Source organism: Rana temporaria, chromosome 1 (assembly GCF_905171775.1).
Source record: "Rana temporaria chromosome 1, aRanTem1.1, whole genome shotgun sequence".
Classification (NCBI taxonomy): domain Eukaryota; kingdom Metazoa; phylum Chordata; class Amphibia; order Anura; family Ranidae; genus Rana; species Rana temporaria.
Genome location: NC_053489.1, coordinates 321,397,274 through 321,419,633, shown reverse-complemented (window position 1 = coordinate 321,419,633; position 22,360 = coordinate 321,397,274). Strand labels below are relative to the sequence as shown.

Sequence of the window (22,360 nt, the reverse complement as noted above, 5' to 3'; positions counted from 1 at the left end):
CGTTCGAGCACTAATACACTGCACAGCAAGAATTATCTTGCCTTTTGTGGCTGTGTGTGGTGCAGAGATGAGCTCAGGCATGTTATTTGGATATATAGTGGGGCAAAAAAAAATTTAGTCAGCCACCAATTGTGCAAGTTCTCCCACTTAAAAACATGAGAGAGGCCTGTAATTGTCATCATAGGTATACCTCAACTATGAGAGACAAAATGTGGAAACAAATCCAGACAATTACATTGTCTGATTTGGAAAGAATTTATTTGCAAATTATGGTGGAAAATAAGTATTTGGTCAATATCAAAAGTTCATCTCAATACTTTGTTATATACAGTATCCTTTGTTGGCAATGACAGAGGTCAAACGTTTTCTGTAAGTCTTCACAAGGTTGTCGCACACTGTTGCTGGTATGTTGGCCCATTCCTCCATGCAGATCTCCTCTAGAGCAGTCATGTTTTGTGGCTGTCACTGGGCGACACAGACTTTCAACTCCCTCCAAAGGTTTTCTATGGGGTTGAGATCTGGAGACTGGCTAGGCCACTCCAGGACCTTGAAATGCTTCTTACGAAGCCACTCCTTCGTTGCTCGGGCGATGTGTTTGGGATCATTGTCATGCTGAAAGACCCAGCCACGTTTAATCTTCAATGCCCTTGCTGATGGGAGGAGGTTTGCACTCAAAATTTCACGATATATGTGGCCCCATTCATTCTTTCATGTACATGGATCAGTCGTCCTGTTCCCTTTGCAGAGAAAAAGCCCCAAAGCATGATGTTGCCACCCCCATGCTTCACAGTAGGTATGGTGTTCTTTGGTTGCAACTCAGCATTATCTCTCCTCCAAACATGATGAGCTGTGTTTCTATCAAACAGTTCTACTTTGGTTTTATCTGACCATATGACATTCTCCCAATCCTCTTCTGGATCATCCAAATGCTCTCTAGCAAACCTCAGATGGGCCCGGACATGTACTGGCTTAAGCAGGGGGACACGTCTGGCACTGCAGGATCTAAGTCCCTGGCGGCGTAGTGTGTTACTGATGGTAATCTTTGTCACGTTGGTCCCAGCTCTCTGCAGGTCATTCACTAGCTCCCCCTGTGTGGTTCTGGGATTTTTGCTCACCGTTCTTGTGATCATTTTGACCCCCACGGGTGAGATCTTGCGTGGAGCCCCAGATGGAGGGAGATTCAGTGGTCTTGTAGGTCTTCCATTTTCTAATTATTGCTCCCTCAGTGGATTTCTTCACACCAAACTGCTTGCCTATTGCAGATTGTCTTCCCAGCCTGGTGCAGGTCTCCAATTTTGTTTCTGGTGTCCTTCGACAGCTCTTTGGTCTTCACCATAGTGGAGTTTGGAGTGTGACTGTTTGAGGTTGTGGACTGGTGTCTTTTATACTGATGACAAGTTCATACAGGTGCCATTAATACAGGTAATGAGTGGAGGACAGAGGAGCCTCTTAAAGAAGAAGATGCAGGTCTGAGAGAGCCAGAAATTTTGCTTGTTTGTAGAGGAGACCAAATACTTATTTTCCACCATAACTTGCAAATAAATTATTTCCAGATCAATGTGATTGTCTGGATTTGTTTCCACATTTTGTCTCTCATAGTTGAGGTATACCTATGATGACAATTTACAGGCCTCTCATCTTTTTAAGTGGGAGAACTTGCACAATTTGTGGCTGACTAAATACTTTTTTGCCCCACTGCTGTATGTTTTGTAGCCCCCAATGAATCCCAGAGCACTGCTCAGGACTAAGGCTACTTTTACACTGGGGCGTTGCGCCGTCGGCGGTAACGTTTTTTGACATACCGCAAAAACCTGAAGCCTATTAGAGCCAGAGGCTCCAAAAGGCTTCCATATAGGGTGGACTCAAGTCCCAGGTGTGTTACAACAGCGAATCAATATTCACTGTTGTAACACTAATCCTCCTCTGGGCCAATCAGGAAGCAGGTCTTGATACTGGTCACCTGATTGGCTGAAAGGACAGGCGATCCTATTGGACACTTAGGAGGAGAAGGCGGAAGACGTTGTGATGCAGAGAGGACACAGGAGCTGCTGCCTGCCGCCCATAGGAACCTGCAACTTGCAGCCCCTAACCTGCCGCCCGTAGGAACCTATAGCCCACAACCTGCCTGTAGGAGCCCGCAATTCCCAGCCCGTAACCTGCCCATGAGAGCCTGTAACCCGCAGCCTGTAGGAGCCCACAGCCTGCCTGTAAGAGCCCGCAACTCCAATCCCGTAACCCGCCGCCCGTAGGAACCTATAGCCCACAACCTGCCTGTAGGAGCCCGCAATTCCCAGCCCGTAACCTGCCCATGAGAGCCTGTAACCCACAGCCTGTAGGAGCCCACAGCCTGCCTGTAAGAGTCTGCAACTCCAATCCCGTAACCTGCCGCCCGTAGGAACCTATAGCCCACAACCTGCCTGTAGGAGCCCGCAATTCCCAGCCCGTAACCTGCCCATGAGAGCCTGTAACCCGCAGCCTGTAGGAGCCCACAGCCTGCCTGTAAGAGCCCGCAACTCCAATCCCATAACCCGCCGCCCGTAACCTGCCCATGAGAGCCTGTAACCCGCAGCCTGTAGGAGCCCACAGCCTGCCTGTAAGAGCCCGCAACTCCAATCCCGTAATCCGCCGCCCGTAGGAACCTATAGCCCACAACCTGCCTGTAGGAGCCCGCAATTCCCAGCCCGTAACCTGCCCATGAGAGCCTGTAACCCGCAGCCTGTAGGAGCCCACAGCCTGCCTGTAAGAGCCTGCAACTCCAATCCCGTAACCTGCCGCCCGTAGGAACCTATAGCCCACAACCTGCCTGTAGGAGCCCGCAATTCCCAGCCCGTAACCTGCCCATGAGAGCCTGTAACCTGCAGCCTGTAGGAGCCCACAGCCTGCCTGTAAGAGCCCGCAACTCCAATCCTGTAACCCGCCGCCCGTAGGAACCTATAGCCCACAACCTGCCTGTAAGAGCCCGCAACTCCAATCCCGTAACCCGCTGCCTGTAGGAGCCTGCAACACATAGGAGCACTCAACCGGCAACCCTTAGGAGCTCGCAACCTGCCCAGAGGAGCCCACAATCTGCCCAAAGGAGCCCACAACCCGCCACCCATAGGAGCCCGTAATCTGCCCATAGGAGCCCACAACCCGCCGCCCATAGAAGCCTGTAATCTGCCCGTAGGAGCCCACAGCTCGCAACCTGTCCATAGGAGCCCACAACTCGCAGCCCGTAACCTGCCCATGGGAGCCTGCAACCTGCCCATAAAAGCCCTTCAACCCGACCGCTGTAGGAGCCCGCAACCCGCAGGAGCCTGCAACCTGCCCAGAGGAGCCCACAACTCGCCCGTAGGCGCCTGCAACCCTGCTACTGCCTGTAAGAGCCCCACAGCCTGCAACCAATGGGGTAAATACCAGGGTAGGGGGTGCCGCCAACCGAGGGGGTGGTTGTTCGCTGCCGCCCCCCCCCCCCCAAAATAGATAAATGCCACCACTGAGATACACACACTCCTAGAATCCCTTCCCCATAGATGCTATGTGCCCCCCACCCCCTATGAGCAGGGTCCAGTCCTCTCTCCCAGTATAGAAGCAGGCTTCCTGTGTATCCCCAGGTTTATAGTGTGTAGAGATGAAAGAGGCACATTGTCCTCCCGGCCTCCCACGTCACTCCCCCTCCTCCATACAGCTAGGACTGTACTGGCCTCCATGATTCCTCCACTGATCACTCAGGATGGAGGAGGGCTTGCCCCTTAATAGGCTGGGCTTCTCTTCTCCTGACGTCAGGGTGTCCCTGCATTGAGGCATGCATCTGATAACACCATCATAAGATTAAAGCCATCCGACAGCCGGCCGATCGCGAATTCCCCTGCACTGCCCCCCCAGCCTGACAGGCAGCCATCTGCACCCCCCGAGCGTGCACCGCGTCCTCCACCATCCCTCTCTCTCTGCACAGCAGCCAGCATGTCTGTAGCGGGATTTAAGAAACAGTTCCACAAAGCCACTCAGGTAAGGGACGGACCGTACAATGTATACAGGAGGGTGGAGCCCATCGCTACTAATTAGTGACACACAAGGATCATCTGCACTGCTGTGCTAATGCCGGCCATCCGGGACACACAAGGTTAAATGTGGGGGAAATCTCCCTGCTATTTATAGAGCCATGTATAGGCGATTACAGGCTGCACTGCTGGATCCAGCCATATGGAATTATATATATATATATATATATATATATGTAGTACCTACCTTGTACACCCACCACTCTGCTCTTACTCTGTACAGAACACATAGATACAATTCCATTTTCTTGCTTGACAGGTTGATACCTGATACATTCACATTTTGGATTTCCCCTGATTTGTAAACAGATCCAGGGTTGTATACATTTTTCTGTATGTACATAGGGAGACAAAGGAATGCTCCTATCTTATCTATATATCATTTATTGATTTATTACAGCTATTTATATCTATATATTGTACATTCTCACCAGTCCCTGTGTTCAAGGAGCTTTCAGTCTAAAGTCCCTAACATGATATTATTTGGAAATAAGTGTGAGAACATCTATAAATGCAGAGAATGTGTGTATAAATGTACATATACAGATATGAGAGGTATGTGTGTATCTGTATAGGGGTTTGTGTGTGTGTGTATGTGTGTATATATATATATATATATATATATATATATATATATATATATATATATATATATATATATATATATATAATATACACACACACACACACACACACACACACATCTATGTATGGGTCACGTGTGTGTGTATTTATATATATATATACACACACACACAACCCATACATAGGTGTGTGTGTGGTGTGTATACATACATACACACACACACACCTATGTATGGGTCGTGTGTGTGTGTGTAATATATATATATATATATATATATATATATATATATACACACACTTTATAGTATTTCTAAAAGCGGAGATGTAAACATTGTAGCGACTTGGTGTGTTGCCACATGACCATATCAGCTATGAGCTGGGTCCTGGTCATGACATGACATTATGTAATAATTTCTCTATGCATGCTGATGCCTGAACACTGCAGGAAAGGACAGCGTCCGCGTTGCCCGTTGCGGCCAATCAGGTTTCTGCTGGCATTTCCTCTTCTGCACAGGAGCAGGAATCGGCATGCCTGGTTTAAATAAAAAAAAAAAAAAATGTGCCTTTTCATCCAGTGGTCCCTGACTGGGAATTCCGAATGCATATGTTTTTCATTACAGGCATACCCCACTTTGTATGTAAGAGAAAAAAAAATGGAAGTGTGTGCATGAGATCATGTAAAGAATGTGAGTGCACAATTGTGTATCTGGCTCTTGCACGTAATAACGGAGATTAAGAGATGGCAGGCTTGCATTTGGGAGGATTACTCCATCATGCAAGCCTGTGGTCTCCGTTTGCTGCTGTAGAAGGATTTTGAATTGGAGGCCGCAGCATGTCTGCAGTCACTGAGAGCTTGCCTTCGGGATGCTCCTACAGAGGTGACCTCCTCATCTCCTTCCTGCTTGCCAAGACTTCATGCGGAGCTATCTGATAACAGCTACATTATTAAACAGGTTGCTGGATTGGGTAGCTTGGTGCTGTTCTGCAGCGAAGGACGTGATGTTGGGTTTTGCTTTTGTTTTTTTCTACTTAACAATTTTAAAAATTTACATTTTTGCACCATTGCGAAAGCTAGATTTTCTTGTGTAGCAGCTTCTGGTGGAGGATTTGTGTGTTTGAACCTTTTGCCTCCTCCATAGTGTTTGTCGCTGGTAATTATATTTAGCAGTAGAAAGCCTGCCTGTGTGTTGGCGAGTCTTAGGAAGACAAAAATAGAAACGCAAGTTTCCCCTAGCAACCCAGGCAAGTGACAAAAAGCCTGCTAAAATCGGCCTTCTTCGAATGTGTTTCAACATATGGTGTTAATAGGCAAAGCTATATTTGTCAAGTGTGTTTTCAATAGAGAAACAATGTAACTAAAACCTACAGTGAGAAGGGGGGGGGGGAAAAAGGGGGTAACCAAAAGGACCCCGGGGCTTTTGAACGGTGCAAATAGATAATCAGACAAAATTTGATTATAAAATTAGAAAATATAATTTATTACACAAATAATTAATATGCCATAAATACGATAAACAGTCATTTAATTATATGTCTTGTTGTTTTTTCTTTTGATATTTAGCATTGTATGTCTGAAAGCTCCTGAAGAAACTCGTCGGAGTGAAACATGTAGAGCTGACTTAAACAATGCTTCGTCTTGATATCACGTATTTAATCGAGACGTATTTCAAATTTATCGTATTTATGGCATATTAATTATTTGTGTAATAAATTATATTTTCTAATTTTATAATCAAATTTTGTCTGATTATCTATTTGCACCGTTCAAAAGCCCCGGGGTCCTTTTGGTTACCCCCTTTCCCCCCCCCCCCTTCTCATTTTTTCCTATCATTGGGGTGAGGTGCCTGTGACTACTGATACTTGTCCACAAAACGTATTCTAAAACCTACAGTGATGGTTTTGGTTTAGTATGAATATCTAAAATCATCGCTAGAAAAGTGTTTTTGTACAATACAGGACCCGTATTCTCATGTGTCTTTTATATTCTACTAGAAAAAGGATTTCTTGGTTGATACAAGTTGATATAAGCAATGCATCTAATTTTTTATCTTGTAGATTATTTTATTACAGGTACAGTACTTGTATAGAGCCATCAATTCACACAGCTCTTCATACACATATATACAGTGCCTGACAAAAGTCTTGTCGCTTGTGTACAAATTGACCTGTAGTGCCGCTAAAATATATTTCTAATCAAGATTTTGTTACAAGAAATTGGTCATTTTAATCCCAACAGCTTTTGTAAATAATGTTTCAGTGCAAAACGAAACTGACAAAAAGTATTCTAATATTCACAGCTTGGTAAAGCCCATTGAGTCAATTTTTGCCAAGATATAAGTGTTGTCGCCTTGTTATATGAGCTTCACCTGTGACTAATAATGGATCAATTAGGTCTCATGTGTGTGTATAAAAAGAACACCAGTACACTAAGAGTCGGTTCACACTGGGGCGACACGACTTCCAGCGCGACTTTCAGAGGCGACTCCGACACAACTTGAGCATGAACCACAGGGCGATCTGGGGCGATTTACAACACGACTTGAAGTCATCTCCAGGACAGGAGACTTTCCAGTGGCCAATCAAACAACAATCAGCTCTGGGAGAGGGAGGGGGAGGGAGAGGTTTGCCTGAGAAATGTATGTTATCTTCCTGGAAAGTCGCTTCAGTTAAGACAGTGATCAGACTTGGAGGCGACTTCCATTGAAATCAATGGGTACAAATCGCCTACAAGTCGGATTGAAGTAGTGCAGGAACTTCTTTTGAAGTCGGAGCGACTCGAGTCGTGTGTATTAACACCGCTCTCATTCACTTGCATTGTTTTTCTGGACAGCGCGACTTGGGATGACTTGAGGAGACTTCAAGTCGGATCCCAAGTCGCCCCAGTGTGAACCGGCTCTCAACCTTCTCAACTGCAACTAGACCTCTGCAAACATGCCTAAGATTCACCCGGAGACTAAAGTGTTGATTATCAAGAGGCTGAAGACCAGATCTACTGCTGATGTGGCAGACACCTTCAATGTGTCTCAGCGTCAAGTTTAGAGGATAATAAAAAAAAAGATTTGAAGAGACTGGAGACGTTTTGGACAAGGCCAGGTCAGGCCGACTCCGCAAGACAACTGCTCGAGAGGACCGTTTGTTGGCTTGAAAATCCAAGGCCAGACCATTTTCCACTGCAGCAGAGCTCCACGAGACCTGGTCACCTGAAGTCCCTGTGTCAACCAGAACAGTTTGTCGGATTCTGTCTCAAAATGGCCTCCATGGTCGAATCAGTGCCCATAAGCCAGCACTAAACAAAAGACAATTGAAAAACTGTGTGGCATTTGCCAAGGGCCACAGCCTGCTAAAAGGATGGACTCTGGAAAAGTGGCAGAAGGTGGATTTTTCAGATGAATCTTCTGTTGAATTACACCACAGTCGCCGCAAATATTGCAGGAGACCTACTGGAACCCGCATGGAGCCGAGATTTACCCAGAAAACAGTGATGTTTGGTGGAGGCAAAATCATGGTCTGAGGTTACATCCAGTATGTGTGTGCGAGGGATCTGCAGTGTGGAAGGCAACATCAATAGTCTAAAAATACCAAGAAATCTTAGCTACCTCTTATATTCCCAACCATAAAAAAGGCCACATTTTGCAGCAAGATGGTGCTCCATCGCATACTTCCATCTCCACATCAAAGTTCCTTAAGAAGATCAAGATGCTCCAGGATTGGCCAGCCCAGTCACCAGACATGAACATCATTGAGCATATGTGGTGTAGGATGAAAGAGGAAGCATGGAAGACGAAACCAAAAAATATTGATGAACTCTGGGAGGCATGCAAGACTGTTTTCTTTGCTATTCCTGATGACTTCATCAATAAATTGTATGAATCCTTGCCAAACCGCATGGATGCTGTCCTTCAAGCTCATGGATGTCATACAAGAAATTACATTTGGATCTCACAGCACCACTACTTAATTTGCTGACATATTTTTGGATTTTCAGTAAAGTTGTTCAATTTCTGTATAGGCGACAAAACTTTTGTCTTGCCAAAATTTGACCTTTCTGTCTTGATTAAATGATGAATCTTTTTTCAGTGAAACTAATTTTATTTTAGTGCATTAAACATCATTTGGGAGGGCTTTGGCTTTTTTATATGAGATATTTCTAACACCAATTGATTAATTAAAAGTCAGGTTAATAGCAGGAGTTTCTACAAAATGGAGAAGCGACTATATATATATATATATATATATATATATATATATATATTGGTACATTCACATCAGTCCATGTCCTCAAGGAGCTTACAATCTCAGGTCCCTAACTCACATTCATACACATACTAGAGTCAGCATGTCTTTAGCAGGCCATACACGGTGTGCATTTCTTTCCTGTAAACACAGCTTGCAGGAAATAAATTTGTATGATTCCCCTATCAACAGTGATTATTGCTAGCAGTTATAGCAGCCCATCAACAGTGATTATTGCTAGCAGTTATAGCAGCCGGTAGCGATAATCACAAGAGAATCTGGCACGCTGGTTATACCCAAGTTGATTGATTCATCAACTTGGTAAATTCAGCCTGCCCATTACCAGTTGAATCTTGGCCAGTTCCTGCTGAACAGGCTGAGATTTGAACCGCGCATGACCAGCCTTTGGAGTGTGGGAAGTAACAGAATTATGCCCCGTACACACGATCGGCATTCCCGGCGGTAAAAAGTCAGGGGGGGAGGGACCGAGAACCTGCTCGGTCACTTTCCCCGTGTACACACCAGAGGTTTTCCTGCCGGGAAAACTGCGGTGAGAGTTTTGGCTGGGAATTCCGGCCGTGTATATGCTCCACCGCAGTGTTTCCCATAGGAAAACTGCCGGGCAAAAAGACCGCGGGGAATTGCGGCAGAAAAAAGAGAACCTGTTCTCATTTTTTCCTGCTGCCATTCCCAGAGGTTTTCCTGTTGGGGAAAACTGCCATGAAGCATGCACATGGCCAGTTTTCCCGGCCAAAAGCTGTCATGGCAGTTTTCCCGACGGGAACACTGGTCGTGTGTACGTGGCATAACTAGAGGAAACCCATGCAGGCACAGGGAGAACATGCAAACTCCGTTCAGGTAGAGTCGTGGACAAGCCTCTCTCAATCTTTTCAACACAGAGTAACCCTTGAAATAACTTTCTGGTCTGGGGAACCCCTGATCAAAATTACTGTATATACAACTCAAGATCCAGAAATGCGATGGTCTTTGGGAAAAAATACCCCCCCCCCCCTTTCGCCTCCTTTATAGATGGCTAAAAAAATCAATGGTGTCAGTGGGAGCTTATCTGAAAGGGAAGTATTTGCTCATTGCACCCCTAGCAACCTCTGGAGCATTCCATAGAGCCCTGGTATAGATCATCCCTGTTAAAGTCATCCTAGACTGTTAGGTCCATGTTAATAGAGCATCTGGGCATTGTGGGGGCAGTAAAGCCATCAAATACCTCATTGCTACAAAAATTGCCCATCGAATTGCAGTGTTTTGCAGACATAAAACCATGCTCTGTATTGCCACGTCAGCACTTCCACTTTTACCCAAGGTGGCCATGGCCATAAATACTAGGGGTTGTTTTTTAAAATGATTACTCAACAAAATAAATCATGGAGACATGGATGGATGGGTGAGTTTGCTTTAAAATATAAAAAATAAATTAAATAGTGTATTTGGTTTGTGGTACTCGGATGCAGTGAATATTGCTTTTAGTGGAAACTATATCCCATGTACTGGTTAGCTAAGTAGACAGGTGACTTTGTGGTATTGGGACACTGCAAAGTGAAGATCACCAGAGTTTCGGTTTAGGTAATTTATATCCTATTTAGGAAATAGTAATCCTAAAGAGGGGAAGCCTTGAAGGATAAGAGCATTACAAGGACTTTTATCTGCTAAACTAAAGGTGGATTGATGTTGTTGGCCTTTGAAATGCACATGAGTTATGTAAGCTAGCATCCTGGCTTAAGTCATGTGACTTCAATCCAAAACACCAGGAAATCTGCTTTTTTAGTTTGTAAGTGAATGGATAATATACTACCCTTAGCTCAGGCATGTCCAAAGTCCGGCCCGCATTCCGGATTAATGTGGCCTTATTGGTAATTTTGAGATGTATATCTTTTGTGGCCCCCAAGGAATCCCTGAGTGCCGCACAGGATAATACTGTATTTATCGTTCTGGCAGCCTTGGAGGGGACAGGGAGGTGGCGGGAGGAGTGCCATTAGATTACATACAGGAAAATCTCCTGTTTACTCGATGGCCTCTGTAATAGGAAGTCCCATCTACTGGGCTGGCATTGTTCTGTCTATCATAAGAGGCAGGACTTTGTATTAAAGATGCTACAGAGTAAACGGGAGATTATCCTGTATGTAATCTGTTGGCGCTCAGCCTGACCAACCCTCCCTGTCCCCTCCGAGGCTGCACTTATGGCGATGGTGAGACTGCGCTCATGGCCATGGTGAGGCTGCATTCAGAGGCTGCGTTCATGGTGATGGTGAGGCTGCGTTCATGGTGATGGTGAGGCTGCATTCAGAGGCTGCATTCATGGCGATGGTGGGGCTGCATTCAGAGGCTGCGTTCATGGCGATGGTGGGGCTGCATTCAGAGGCTGCGTTCATGGCGATGGTGGGGCTGCATTCAGAGGCTGCGTTCATGGCGATGGTGGGGCAGCGTTCATGGCGATGGTGGGGCTGCATTCAGAGGCTGCGTTCATGGCGATGGTGGGGCTGCATTCAGAGGCTGCGTTCATGGCGATGGTGGGGCTGCATTCAGAGGCTGCGTTCATGGCGATGGTGGGGCTGCATTTAGAGGCTGCGTTCATGGCGATGGTGAGGCTGCTTTCAGAGGCTGCGTTCATGGTGATGGTGGGGCTGCTTTCAGAGGCTGCGTTCATGGCGATGGTGGGGCTGCCTTCATGGCGATGGTGGGGCTGCATTCAGAGGCTGCGTTCATGGCGATGGTGGGGCTGCATTCAGAGGCTGCTTTCATGACGATGGTGGGGCTGCATTGATGGGCACTGACCCTTATTTTGCTTCACAGTTCTTTATTTCATTGTTTTTTTTTTCCTGACTTCCCTCTTAAAGTGAAGGTGTGTTATACGCCTGTGCATGTTATACACCAATAAATACAGTATATAAAATAACCCGCCCACGCTTATCCTTGAACTCTTCACCACACACAGCCACAAAGGCAAGATAATTCTTGTTTTGCATTGTCTTAGTTTATTTGCATTTAATTGTAATGGTTCAAAGAATGTAAGGCAAATGGTCGGCTTTCACGCATGTTCTCTTCCTCTAATCTGGCCCTCTTTGAAAAAGTTTGAACACCCCTGGCTTAGCTGGTCTCTCCAGTGGCTATGAGTAATCTATTAAAATGGATATATCACTTCTATTTGCAGAATAGTAACTAATACATGGCGCCATAATGTAAGTGATCGGTTTTGTGCTACACGGTTTTCTTGAGGCTGATGTGTGTTGCATTATTTCAGCATTGTAAGACCTTTATCATTTGGTTGATTAAGAACTGTGATTATATGGCAGTAAATATTTATAGTGATCATTATGTGTAAGAAATGTTGGTCAATGGAAAAATAATAAAAAGTTTTTAAACTGTTTTGTAGGTTTCTATAAGTTTCCATTCATTCGAATTTATATATAAATGTAGGTTGGAAAGCATTTGACTACACAAAATTATTAAAACAGGTGTTTTTTTTTATTATTATTATTTTTTTTCTTCTTCTTCTTTTAAGATGATGACTAGCTGATCCTTTGAACTCTCAGGGACTCAGATAGCGAGATCTAAGCTGTATCAGACCCTTCCTCCTTTTAACAGCCATTAATTAGTGACCCCAAGTCAGCCTGTTGGATTTATTCTTTTGTAATGCTGGTCATAAACAGATTGAATTTCTGCTGAATACACCGAAAGTCTTCTCGTGGGTGGCCCTGTCAGCATCACTTGGCTTGACAAAAGTGGATTTTTTTATTATTTTTTTTTTCCTTTTGACACAAAGGAGCCAGGCTACAAAGTATAAGCTTAAGAGCGAATGCATCCATTCAGATGCAGTCACTTATTGGGTATTCTGACAACTGCGGGTACAGGCCGTCAGGATACAGCAGCCTGCACTGCAGATTAATCTGTCCATGCTGTTTATCATGCAGAGTGCTATTGAGGGAGTTCTTTCATTCAGCCCCTGGGGATTTCCTTTGAGGAGTCAAACTCTATGATGGTGAATTGGAATTGCATTCTCCTTGGGGAACAAAATTATGGTGGAGAGAATGAATGGGATTTCAATTGAGGAGTAAAACTCTATGATGGCAAGAAGGAATAGGATTCCATTTGCGGAGTAAAACTTGATGGTGATATGAAATGGGATTTCAGGAGTAAAACTATGATGGCTAGAATGAATGGGATTCCACATGAGAAGTAAAACCCTATGGTGTTAAGAAGGCATACAATTCCACTTGCGGAGTAGAGTAAAACCCAATGGTGGTTGTAAGGAATAGAATTTCCCCCGAAGGAATACAACTTTGAGGTGGTGAGAAGGAATGGGAGTTTCACTTGAGGAGTAAAACCCTATGGTGTAAAGAAGGTATACAATTCCACTCGCAGAGTAAAACCTGATGGTGGTGAGTAGGAATGGGATTCAACCTGAGGAGTAAAACTATATGATGGTTGGAAGGAATGGGATTCCATTTGAGGAGTAAAACATGATGGTGGTGAGAGAGAATGGTATTTAATCTGAGGAGTAAGACTCTGGTAGTGAGATTCCCTCAAGAATCCTTGAGAACAAAAACGGTCCCCAAGTATTTTAGGTTCATTGGTATTTAGGCTCGGTTCGTGCGGGTAATGAACGCATACATAATCGCGTATGTTCCTGACCCGCACTAAGATGTGCTGTGCTTAATTCTTAATGGCACCTCAATGCATCGGCTCCAAATCGCATGGTGTCGCAGGTGCTGCTAGATTTTTTTCCACGTCTCTCATGGGTACAGCAGCCTATTCAACTGAATTGACTGCTGCACATAAGACATGTGCACGCAAATTTGCCTCAGTAGCATAAACCAACACTTGCAAAGCCTAAACTTGCAATTTAAGGTGGCTTGACCCTTAAAACACAATGGCTATGTAAAGTAATGAAAAGATCATGCTTACCAACACTACACTTTGCTTCCTGGAAAACTTTGTGACTGAGCTATTGTAATGAGCCATTAAAATCAATGAGAGTATAAATAGCTGTGGCTGTACTATATCTGCTTTTAGCCTCCTACCATCACTTCCACCTAGCTGCATAATAAAGTAGTAAACAATACTTGGAATACAATTACAGCTACATTTCAGGCAGATATGAAAAAAATCCAGGTACTTGTCTATAAAATGTAATTAAATAAATTTTACTTGCATGTAACATAAGTCACTGATTCTGTATTGACATTGGTTTCTATGACACTCTGCATAGCAGCACTTGGGGCATAAGGGTCTTACTCATTGGAGCTGTATTGTCTTGTACCATGTATGTCAGTTACCCTTCCTAAGCATGTTTACTAAAAGGGAGAAAAAAGTGCGGCTATAGAGGAGCACTAGTATTTTGGCACATAAGACAGCTTACGTTTAACTGTGTATTAGGGTTGATCTGCTACCAATACTGGTATCGGACAACTGTCCCCGCATCCTCCTCCAGTCCCCCTCAGTTCTTCCTCCATGCCCCCTCAGTTCTTCCTCCATGTCCCCATCCGTTCTGCTGCTGTCCCTCTCCAGTTTTCCTCTGTTTCCCCCTCTGTTCTGCTGTCCCTCTCCATGTCCTCATTCATCCTTGTCTTTATGATCACTGACTCTGTCCATTAACATAACTGAAACATTGTAACCTCCTGTGATTACGATGTCTGTCCGTTTATGAATAGAGAAGAGCCGCTGTCTCCTCTCCATTCACTTTCAGTGCAGCTGAGGCTGCAGAGAAAGGGACTGGGGAATCTCTATCCTCGGTCTCTTTTTCTGTCTCAAGGGGGATATATCAGGGGTCAACAGATTTAAAAAAAAAAATATTGCAATAAATAATAGAAAAAAAATATTGTAAAAAATAATAAAAATTAAAATAAAAAATACCGACACCGTCCACCCCCCACCCCTCAAAAAAAAAAAGAAGAAAGCATTGTGTAAAAAAAAGAGAAATTGAAATACAAAAATATATAATTGTAAATAAAAACTGTCACGTGACATTAAAAAAAAAAAGTATCGGTGAGTACTTGAGGAAAAAATGTATTGGTACTTGTACTCGGTCTTAAAAAAGTGGTATCGGGGACAACACTACTGTGTATTCATATGAGGTGGGGAAAATTACATCATGTTCTCTGCCTTGTCCAATTAGAAAATGCCTTGTATTCACAAAAAAAATACAAGATCTTCAAAGGCTGAGGTGCCAGCTGAGTGACCCCATGTGTTCAGTATACAGAGGACAAGTTGCTCGAGCAGCACCTGACAGAGACCAGCACTGACTTTATGTAGCAAAGACTACTGCAGTGGATTGCTTCCAGTAGTGGCTGCTCTATTAGTGGTGCCTCCCCCTCTAATCTACATGCAGGGCGCCTAACACATAGATTTCAATTGGGGTCCTTTTATTTTTTTTATTTTTTTTTATTAAGCACATGATTAGACCCTGAGGCTCTAGTTGGCTTAAAAAAAGGGTGGGCGTAGGGGAGAATTGGCCTCTGAGGAGGAGACGCAGGGGGAAGCCACCGAAGCTGCCTGCGACCTAGATAGAGGAGCCACTCTAAGACGGGAAGTCACCAGGTGAAAATAAAGAGAAAACAAGCCTAAAGAATAAAAAAGGAAGCCACCTCATTTTGATTACTTGCCAACCTACTTGTGCATCGCTGGACTTAAACCACTTGCCGCCCGCCCTATTGCAAAATGACGGCAGCAAAGTGGTTTCAATATCCTGACCAGACGTCATATGACGTTTCAGGATATTGAGCCGCCGCCCGCATACACCGATCCAGGTAAAGAGTCTCTGACGGAGACTCTTTACGACACGGCTGATCAGGATGTTAACCAGAAGAGCCATGATCGGCCTTTCCTCACTCCCGTCTGTCAGACGCGAGTAGAGGAGAGCCGATCCGGCTGCTCCTCTGACAGATGGGGTTTGTGCTGATCGATTATCAGCGCAGCCCCCCCCCCCCAGGATGCCCACACTAGACCACCAGTGATGCCACCAGACCACCAGGGATGCCAACCACAGGTATGCCACACTAGACCACCAGGGATGCCAATCAGTGCCCACAATGGATGCCAATCAGTGCCCACAATGGGCATCACTGATTGGCAGGCATTGTTTGGCACTGATTGGCATCCATCAGTACAATATATTACAGTACATCGTGCCGCCTATCTGTGCCCATCCGTGCCGCCTATCTGTGCCCATCCGTGCCCATCATCAGTGCCCATCAATTCCATTTCATCAGTGCCACCTTATCAGTACCCGTCAGTGGAGCCCCATCAGTGCCCATCAGTGAAGGAGAAAACATACTTATTTACAAAGTTTTGTAACTGAAACAAAAAAAAGTATTTGTTTTTCAAAATTTTCAGTCTTTTTTAAAAAAAAATTTTTTTTTTTGCAGAAAATAAAAATCCCAGAGGTGATCAAATACCACCAAAAGAAAGCTCTATTTGTGGGAACAAAATGGTAAAAATGTAGTTTGGGTACAGTGTAACATGACCACGTAATTGTCATTCAAAGTGCAAGAGCGCTGAAAGCTTAAAATTGGTCTGGGCGGAAAGGTGTATAAGTGCCCTGTATGGAAGTGGTTATGCTGAGATGATGCCTGCAACTAAATCATCCTGGTATCATTTTTTAGCTCTCTTGTAAAGCAATCCTAGCAGCCAATTAGCTGCTGGATTTTTATTTTTACAAGTAGTGGGGGGACGGGACATCCCACCAATCCCACCGGGCACTTCTGCCGGCTGAACACCAAGCCGAACAAATATCAGAATGACTTTGTTCAGCTCTGTGATATAGTAACCAAGAAGTGATGACCTGACATTGCTTCTGGTTTACCATTTTTAAAAATGAATAGCCTTTTCATCACACCAATCTTGGTGTGATCAAATGCCTTTAAGGGCACAGACCCCAGATCTCCCCATAAAGAGTACCTGTCATATGCCTATTGTTGAAAGTGATTCAAATTTTTTTTTAACTGACAGCGTAAAAATAAATAAATAAAACAACAAACACAAAGGCGAACGCACACATTGGTCCCAAACAGCGATAGTCTTACACGTGAGGTATCCCCGCAAATGTCAGATCATGGGCGGTAATTCTAGCACTAGATCACGTCGTAACGTAAAATATAAAAGGTGATATATTGTGCACTGTCTTTGTTGCATTAAAATTCAAAAAAGTGTATTATGAAACCCCCACAAAAAAAGTGTATTTTTTCCAAAAAATGTAGCTTGAAAAAACGTTAAATTGCAAAACCCACCATTTTATTCTCAACGGAATCTGCTTTAGAACAAAATATAATGTTTGGGGGTTCGAACAAATTTTCTAGCAAAAAATCTGATTTTTTTACTTGTAAACAAAAGTGTAAAAAAAAAAGGCCTGGTCTTCACGTGGTTAAGGATTGGTAAACTGCAAAAGATTACATTTTTGTTTTTAGGTTTAATATTGCTTTTTCTGTTTGTATCTATATTTTGTCATTTTGATAATAGTTACAAGACATATGGTACAGTAGAGGTTTAGTCGTGCTGCGAGTGTTTGAAGGTAGCTACTTGTGTTCTTTATAACGGGAAAAATCTTTATGTCATTATTTTAAAACTGCATGCTTCCATTATAAGAGCTGCTTTAACCTAGGTCAGCTATGCAGCAGAAAAGATGAAGGCATAAATAAGCCAATCAAGGACAAGTACGAGGCAGGCGGATAGCAGAGACAATCTGTCAGAGGTGACAAGCTGTTATTGCTGAGCAGCATTCTCTGTTATTTGCACACGATGTCTAGTGGACACAGGAATACCCAGAAATTAGACAGGATTTATCTAAAGGTAAAATTGGCATATGAAACTTTGTATTTCTCTTTTTTTCCTGAAAAGCTCCTTCCTCTACTAAGATTTTTCTTTTTCTTACATAGGCTGTGGTGCTTTATCGGTAAGTATACACTTTTGGCATCTGTAAGATAGCCAGTGTTGAGCCAGGTGATGGGGAGATCGGGGGCCTCAAACTGGCTAAAGAAAGAAGATATCAGATGAAGTGGTGGCTATAGTGGCAGTGACAGAGTGGGAAAGCACAGAGCTGTCATCCCTGGAGGAGGGAAGTTTAGCTATGCTTCAAAGCAAGGATTCCGAACTGCTGGTGCCCATCCTCTGATGTGGCCCATGACCTCCTGCTGTGGGATGGCAAGCCCAGATCGGGGGTTCCCGTCCCGCCATCCCAGAGCAGCAGTGTTTGTGAATGGAGCCAGCGGTAAAGGAAGCATGCGGCTGCAGTAGAGAGCAGAGCCAATGCTTCCTGTATATCACTGGCTCCTGTCACAGGCGTAGTGGTACCAAATGCACTCCGCCTGGTACCGCAGCAGTCGACGATACCTGCAGGGTGATTCCTGAAGTGAAGATTGTGTTTAAAGGTCAGGTCTCTTTTATTAACCACTTGCCAGCTGTCTAATGTACATGTACAGCAGCAAGTCGGCTCTTCTGTGGGAAATCGCGTACCTGTACCTGTCATTTTGTGCAGGAGCTCTAGGGGGTACACGCATGCCGCCAGAGCCATGATCGCATGCTGAATGGCTAGAGGGGGAGCCAATCGGTGGATCCGGCAGACCCGATGTTCGCCAGCCACCCGCAATCATTTCCAAAAGACACAGAATGGCGGTCTGCCTATGTAAACAAGGCAGATCGCTGTTCTGTCAGGGGCTAAGACAGAGATATTATCAGAGATCAGGTAGGTGTCCAATTTGTCCGCAGCAATGTCGCAGTCCCACTATAAGTCGCTGATCTCGGCCATTACTAGTAAAATGAATAAATAACAATTCCATAAATATATCCCCTATGACTTTTGTGCAAACCAATCAATATACACTTATTGGGATTTTTTTTAACAAAAATATGTAGCAGAATACATATTGGCCTAAATTGATGTAGAAATTTAGATTTTATAAAATATTGTGTGTCTGTGTTTTTAAAACCATCACTCCTTTTTTTTTTTTTTTTTTTTATATCGCAAAAAATAAAAACTGCAGAGGTGATAAAATACCACCAAAAGAAAGCTCTATTTGTGGGAAAAAGGGACATCACTTTTATTTGTATACAGCGTCACACGACTGCGGAATTGTCAAAGTAACACAGTGCCGTATTGCAAAAAATGGCCTGGTCATGAAGGGGGTAAAAACCTTCTGGGGCTGAAGTGGTTAAAATCACATAGCAATGGGCATATCTGTTTGTTTGTCACTGGTTACTCTGGGCTGCTTTCAAACTGATCTGCGGGGGGAAGCACACTGCACCTGTGGGTTACCTGTACTGAACCAAAGACTTCTGTTACTACCTGTGGGTTTGTTCTTTCTGAAAGTGCACCTCACCTGCAGGAAATAGAATTCTATGGCAAAGTGCAGCTCACACGCAGGAAAGCCACAGGTGCATGTCGCTGCACCGAGGTGCGGGTAAACCGCAGTGCATTAGTTTGGAAGCAGCCTTGAGCCCCTTTCGCATGACCGGTCCAAACGTGTCCACCTATCTTTTCAGGCAGATCCATTTGGACTCTCCATTCACCTCTATGGTGGACTTTTACACCTGCCTACCTCCAATCCGATCCGTAAAAAAACAAAAACACCTGGGCAGTATCAGAGGGCCAATAGAGTAAAGCGGGCTGTGCATACGCAGAGTGGACATAAACTTATCGTCCGCTTATTGTGGCCCGCACCTGGTTACCAAGGCGCTTAAGTGGCCCTCGTTCTTCAAAAGTTTGGCCACCCCTGCTTTAAAGGTACTGTTGCATCTACAACTTTCCATATTTTAGGGGCTAATGTAAGAAAAGTGTACTGAACGGAATAGTTCTTGCCCATAACAACCTTTTGAACTTCTGTCATTGAAAATTAAAAAAAAATCCTGGTTGGTTAGGAAAGGAAGACCTTTAAGGCCTTGTACACACGATCAGTCCAAACTGATGAAAACAGACTGAAGTTCAGTTTCATCAGTCCAAACCTACCGTGTGTATGCCCCATCCGACTTTTTTGTCCTTTAGACCAAAGTTTTAGAACTTGCTTTAAAATCGGACTGATGGACGCCTGACCGATCGGTCAAAACCGATGGTTAGTACGCAAAAGCATCGGTTCAAAACCCGCGCATGCTCAGAATCAAGTCGATGCATGCTTGGAAGCATTGAACTTCATTTTTTTCAGCACGTCGTTGTGTTTTACGTCAGCGCGTTGGACTCGATCGGTTTTTGAACTGATGGTGTGTACGCACATCAGACCATCAGTCTGCTTTATCGGTGAACCGATGAAACTGAACTTCAGTCTGTTTTCATCAGTTTGAACGAACTGATCTTGTGTACAGGGCCTTAAAGCCCAACTCCAGGCTTGGTGCTCCCGCACCCTTACTTTTGGAGGTCCCTGCAAGTATGTAATACTTTTTGTCTTTTTTCTTTCTTTACTGTTCACTGAAGTAGTTTATAGAATGGCCACAGGTTCTTCCTCCTTTTCGCCTCTTCTCCAGGCTGGATGGTCCGCAATTTTCCAGAGATAATTTTTGATGTGATGATGCCACTTCCTGTACCATTATAGTGTGAATGAAGGACATAGTGGTGATACCCTCTGAAACCGTGGGTCTAGGATGTGCATACAGTATCCCAGGTAATAATGATCGATGGGCATCATTCATCTGGGCACTAATGCTGTGTTTTTTTTTTGTTTGTTTTTTTGGGGGGGTAGGCTCCCCAGGGCTGATCTTCTCCCTTTCTCCAATCAGGCTGGGGGACACTTCTAAAGAAAAAGGAGTTTAATTTCTAGCACACTATCCTACACATGATTCGCAACTGTCTGGAAGTGCAGCAACCTTTTGATCAGTTCTGTTTTTCCAGACACTACAGCTGAGTCTTCTGGTCACGTAAAATAGCAGTGATGTTTCTTTCTGTATCAATTGATCCAGTGGGGAAAAGGCTGTGTTGTGTCTGCAATAAAAACAATAGCACTGCGGGAATACTGACAGGTTTAGGATTTTATAGGTATTTGCAAAAGGTGCCTAGAAAAAATATTGCTTCATAAATGTGTATACCTATTGTATCAAAAGCACAGCTCATCTACAGTGGGGCAAAAAAGTATTTAGTCAGCCACCAATTGTGCAAGTTCTTCCAAGATGAGAGAGGCCTGTAATTGTCATCATAGGTATACCTCAACTATGAGAGACAAAATGTGGAAACAAATCCAGACAATCACATGGACATCAATCACAGGACCTTGAAATGCTTCTTACGAAGCCACTCCTTCGTTGCTCGGGCGATGTGTTTGGGATCATTGTCATGCTGAAAGACCCAGCCACGTTTCATCTTCAATGCCCTTGCTGATGGGAGGAGGTTTGCACTCAAAATCTCACAATACATGGCCCCATTCATTCTTTCATGTACACGGATCAGTCGTCCTGTTCCCTTTGCAGAGAAACAGCCCCAAAACATGATGGCCCCACCCCCATGCTTCACAGTAGCTATGGTGTTCTTTGGTTGCAACTCAGCATTATCTCTCCTCCAAACACGATGAGTTGTGTTTCTACCAAACAGTTCTACTTTGGTTTCATCTGACCATATGACATTCTCCCAATCCTCTTCTGGATCATTCAAATGCTCTCTAGCAAACCTCAGATGGGCCCGGACATGTACTGGCCTAAGCAGGGGGACATGTCTGGCACTGCAGGATCTGAGTCCCTGGCTGCGTAGTGTGTTACTGATGGTACAAAACGAGAGGGTGTTGCCCAACAGTGGAATGAAGAGAGTACCACTGAGGACAACGAAAGAAGGCTACTATGGCATGAGCGGACGCAGATATTATGTAAAAATATAATTTTATTGAATAATTACTGGTTGTACAAAATAGACTGTGATATCAAGAGGCATAAATACCAATAAAAACTAATGCGTTTAGTAAAGCAACCTACCAATAAGGCCGGTCAATGTCACCCTTGAGAACTAAGTTCATGGAGGTGTGACACAGGTACCACATATAAACACAAACAATAAACAAACATAAAGACAACAAATAAAGGCGATCCGGACGCCAAATGGAGCGTTTCTGCTGAGGATTCTGGCTAAAAACAGCCAAGTAAAATATCCAAAAATTTAGTAATAATGAATGATCAGCAGAAATGGCCCTGCAAGGGGGAACTAGATGAATCTAAAGATGGCTGCACCATGTATGAGTCCTGTCATGTGAATGAGGACCCAAATTGAGGGGAACCGTCCAATAAAGATAACAGTTCCTATAGATTTATCAGCATCTGAGGAAAAAATTAGAATAAACCAAAAAAGGGAGGGGGGGAAAAAACCCCAGTATAGTCCCTTTGTGTTTCCTTATGGTTTCCTGTATATGGGAAATAGAAAAGAGGAACTATGATAGGGCACTGTAGTTCGTTCCTAAGATGATGTTTTTATCATCAAAATATTTTCCTTGCTCAAGTACAGGGCATGAATGAGTCCCCTGATTCCAATTGGATTTGCAAGTGAAAAATAAAAGAGGAACGATCTTACCGGCTGCTTGATGGGTGTATGTTCA

General features: G+C 44.1%; 1 protein-coding gene across 1 annotated transcript in view; it reads left to right on the top strand.

Moving 5' to 3' along the window:
• The first annotated feature begins 3,695 nt into the window (after positions 1-3,695).
• The window catches only part of SH3GL2 (SH3 domain containing GRB2 like 2, endophilin A1), a 188,218-nt gene continuing 169,553 nt past the window's right edge, over positions 3,696-22,360 (top strand). Inside the window, exon 1 of the mRNA XM_040360127.1 lies at positions 3,696-3,987. Coding sequence (XP_040216061.1) covers positions 3,943-3,987 — 45 coding nt within the window. The 5' untranslated portion in view covers positions 3,696-3,942. The remainder of the gene's footprint in view (positions 3,988-22,360) is intronic.